Consider the following 4,055-nt stretch of genomic DNA (forward strand, 5'->3'; position numbering starts at 1 on the left):
TATAATTTCAGTTTACAAACGTTCAAAACGTATACTAATCTTATGTATAATGCACTAAATCTATATTTTCAATTAGTATAACATAAAAATAATATAACATACAATATACATATCGCTGTTTGGTATAACATACAAATAAACGAATAACATTTAATGTAACTTTCATTACGCATAAAAATTAAAATAAAATAACATCTCATACAGTGTGTGGCCTATAACGCGGGAGAATAATTAAAACGTAGGTTCTACTACTCAAACAATAAAACTTTTGTTCGACAACTTTTTGAAATTATGTAGTCTTAAAATTGTCCCTTTTTCAAACAAACTAAATAATATTTTCAATGTACTTTAAATTCCGTCTAATTGACATCGCCCGTCAGTCTTGTCACCGTACAGGCATAATCAATTTCGTGATACATTGCGTGTTCGATTAAATTTTAAAGTGTTTTAAAATACAAACCACAAGTTATTTTTAAAAGTTGCTGAACAAACATTGTCTAGTTTGAGGAGTAGAATCTACGTTTTAATTATTCTCCCGCGTTATAGGCCACACACTGTATAAGTACCTACCTACGCTTTTTCCCCGAGGTTTTCACGGAGGTCACACTAAATCAATAGGTAGGTTAGGTTCGTTAGGTAGCTTCAGATGCCCGAAGGGCAAACAGCCCAGAAATAGGAGCCCCGCGAAGAAAGTATACGTTCTATTACTTACCCTCTTACATACAGGGCGCCTGCGGCGCTCTTCACACTTAAAGGTCGGGCGAAGCCCGACATTCAGCGCGCTTCGCGCGCTCTTACATACAGGGCGCCCGCGGCGCCCTTCACACTTAAGACACTTCACACTTACTTAAAGATGTATAAGGTCTCCAAGTGTCCAAAACTAAAATCAAATTAAACAATATAATCAAGCGAGAACATGATTGTCTCATGTGTCAATTCTACTGGACACTAGCATATTTAGTTTACAATGAAAATACATAGTTATTTTCGATACAAGTGCGAAAAAGAGGAAATTCGAAACGAGTGGCGATAAATTAAAACACGAAGGATCATTTACAGTACATATGGGGCTACTTTTCCGCATTAGTGCGTAAAATAGCACTTTTCGTACGTATGTCGAAACTTTAAAGTATGTCGAAACTCCCTTCGGTCGTGTTTTAATTTATCGCCACTCGTTTCGAACTTCCTCTTTTTCGCACTTGTATCGAAAATAACTATTACAGTGTAGTACGCCTAGCGCTTAATGTGTGACTTAAATTTGGTAAGTGTTAAATTCGCTATGTCAGTAGGGACTTTGTTATAATAACGTGTACAGTTCCCGACGAAAGACGTACTAACCTTACGGAGGCGGTGGGCGGGCACAGCAAGTTTATGTTTGTTTCTATTACTTTAAGTACCTATTACGAGTTAAGACGTGCAAATTTATTTGACTATTGAAAAATATAGTTGGAACATATAGGTATACCTACCTTTAAGCAAAACGTAAAAAGAAAATCATATTTTTTAACAAATCTTTATTTAATTAGGATTTTTTGACTAAAGTAAGCAGATCATTGGCATCCGCATCCGCACTGTCCCTTGATGGACACGGAGCCGCAGGCGGGCACGCATCCGCCGAAGTCGACGGAGCCGAGCACGGGCACGGAGCCGACCACGCAGGTGTTGCCGCACGCGTCGATGTTGCCGGACACGCCCACCTGGCCGGTGCCGGTGCCGCCGTAAGAGCCGCAGCTCTGTGAGCTCAGTCCGGACGAACCATATGAGTATTGGTTACAACCGCAAGTCTGGCTCAGAACCATCTGTGAAAAAAAAAAAAAAAACAAATAAATAAACAAAAATATTAAATAAAACCCTGCGTAAATAATCTACGTTTTGGATTAAAATATCTAAGAGCCACAAAAAGAAACCTCACGTAGGCATGTCTAAAACGATGACAATCAGAACAAATAAATGCATAGGCGGTATAATTAAAATAATTAGATTTATTTACCTGAAGCAGGCAAGCCTGGATGAAGATAGCGAGGACTACGAAGCGAGACATTTTAGAAAGAATTAATATTCTTTAAACAAAGAACTTAGAATGATGTCTCTATATTTTGAAGGCCCATTTATACTGACATTCAATTCGGAATTAAGAAATTAGGTCAGCGATAAAGCCGGACTGACTCGCTCTCTTACTAAATATACTTTATAGTTCTCAGTGTCAAAATATCGTTGCTTAAATATTTGCGATAAAATATAATTTAGTAACATATTTATTAATTTTTTTCTTAGTGAGGCAAGAAGGATAAAATTGTAGTATAAAATGAGGTTTATTTAAACTAATTATACATTCTTGGTTTGTGAACAGACTTAGAAAGAACCAAAAATGGTTTTCAAAGCTACCGTTATCTGCGCTTTCGCCTTCTTGGTACAGGTATGTATAAATTATACAACGGGACTTAATCGCGTATCTAAGTTTTAAGATTTACCTCCGACGTTTCGAGGATGGCGTTGTCCCCGTGGTCTCGGAGAAGACTGGCTTAAGTAGACATCAGCATCGTCTAACCGCGCGAGTTTTTCGAACTACCCGCACTTGGTCTTGTTTATCCGCTTGAACGTTTTGCGCACTAGGGATGTCACTCTGTCGACACACAACACTAACGATATTCGATTTATCGACTGTCGATATTCGTTTACGCTTACATTTACTAATGACTGGATTCCATGTGGATGAGATCTTGAAACCCTCGTCCCGATTGAAATTACTATGTTTTTTGATTTCAATGGCTTCCCGTACTTTCCTGCTGTAGAAATGACGATCCGTGGACAGGATTTTAGGGTTATGCAGCTCAATCCAGTGGTTTGGTCCTGACTCCAGTAAATGCTCAGCCACGGCAGACTTGTTCACCTGACGATTTTAGTAGTTCGAAAAACTCGCGCGGTTAGACGATGCTGATGTCTACTTAAGCCAGTCTTCTCCGAGACCACGGGGACAACACCGTCCTCGAAACGTCGGAGGTAAATCTTAAAACTTAGATACGCGATTAAGTCCCGTTTAATAATGTGTAAAAATCGTGAAAGTTTAAATCAGTGTTAGGTATGTATAAGTTTCGATTTAAGTAAATCTAATCCGCGTTGTATTTAGCAATTATTCGTTTTAATCCAGAAAGTTCTGGATTAAAACGAAAGAAGATATCTTTGTCAATGTATAATTGCTAGCCGTTTGAAAATATAAAAATATGTAGTTGTAGGTACTTAATTACGTACAACAATTTATGTACCTAATTAAGTTCTGACGTTCTTGGCTAAGACGAAAGAATCAAAATGCGCTTCTGAATAGCCAGGGTAACTTAACTTTTGTCAAGGTCACACAGGAAAATAAGTGTAAACCAGCAAAAAAACTACATTTCCGAGAAGTTTAATTCGCTTAGGTAATGATCACAATGAGGTATATTCTGACTTTGTACTTATACAACTCTTGTTTGTTTCAGACTATTGCTGGACAGAACTACGGTTGCAGCTGCCAATCGATCAGCATCCCAAGCAGCGGCGGTGCCCTGAACATCCAGGCTATCGGCCCCGTCGTGCCGTCCGGCATCGCCGTCGCCACGGACCTGGACCTGTCCGGGGACCTGGACCTGTCCGGCGCGCTGCCGTACCTGAGCGCGGTGGAGTTCGAGGGCAAGTTCGACACCAGCGGCTCGACGTCGGTGTGCTACGGCTGCGGGGACTGCGTCGCCATCACGCAGGAGATCGGTGGCTCCAGCGGATGCGGATGCGGCAGACGCTAACTGTCTATGGCCTTGGCGGCAGCTGCGGATATGGCAGATGCAGTCGCTAAGTTTACCGACAGAAGAATAAGTTTTTACGATTTTATACAGAATAAAAGCTAGATTTTATACATATATTTGTTTTGCCTGTTATCAAAAGGATAAGACCATCTATAACCTTTCCAAAAAATCCGACTAAGTGCGTGTCGGACCACGCAAAATGGACCGTTTTGTACGTGCTAAGTACAAGTAGTATGATGTCATGTATATAAATATGTATATCACTACATAATCTTTAATCTT

General features: G+C 39.9%; 2 protein-coding genes across 2 annotated transcripts; one reads left to right on the forward strand and one right to left on the reverse strand.

Annotated features, from left to right (window-relative positions):
- Window positions 1-1,497: 1,497 nt before the first annotated feature.
- On the reverse strand, window positions 1,498-2,099 carry LOC134659216 (chorion class CA protein ERA.1-like). Its single transcript, XM_063514843.1, has 2 exons — window positions 1,991-2,099; window positions 1,498-1,799 (listed from the first exon to the last, which is right to left on the reverse strand). The coding sequence occupies exons 1-2, from the start codon at window positions 2,039-2,041 to the stop codon at window positions 1,551-1,553; spliced, it is 300 nt and encodes a 99-aa protein (XP_063370913.1). The 5' UTR covers window positions 2,042-2,099; the 3' UTR covers window positions 1,498-1,550.
- Window positions 2,100-2,338: 239 nt separating this feature from the next.
- On the forward strand, window positions 2,339-3,773 carry LOC134659302 (chorion class high-cysteine HCB protein 13-like). Its single transcript, XM_063514955.1, has 2 exons — window positions 2,339-2,416; window positions 3,474-3,773. The coding sequence occupies exons 1-2, from the start codon at window positions 2,369-2,371 to the stop codon at window positions 3,771-3,773; spliced, it is 348 nt and encodes a 115-aa protein (XP_063371025.1). The 5' UTR covers window positions 2,339-2,368.
- The last annotated feature ends 282 nt before the right edge of the window (window positions 3,774-4,055 follow it).

Source organism: Cydia amplana, chromosome 24, assembly GCF_948474715.1.
Source record: "Cydia amplana chromosome 24, ilCydAmpl1.1, whole genome shotgun sequence".
NCBI lineage: Eukaryota > Metazoa > Arthropoda > Insecta > Lepidoptera > Tortricidae > Cydia > Cydia amplana.

Excerpts from the sequence above, each read along its gene's own strand:
- LOC134659302 (XM_063514955.1), top strand. The coding sequence starts at position 2,369 with ATGGTTTTCAAAGCTACCGTTATCTGCGCTTTCGCCTTCTTGGTACAG. Across the intron at positions 2,417-3,473 it reads CTTTCGCCTTCTTGGTACAG|ACTATTGCTGGACAGAACTA; the intron begins GTATGTATAAAT and ends TGTTTGTTTCAG.
- LOC134659216 (XM_063514843.1), bottom strand. The coding sequence starts at position 2,041 with ATGTCTCGCTTCGTAGTCCTCGCTATCTTCATCCAGGCTTGCCTGCTT. Across the intron at positions 1,800-1,990 it reads TCCAGGCTTGCCTGCTTCAG|ATGGTTCTGAGCCAGACTTG; the intron begins GTAAATAAATCT and ends TTTTTTTCACAG.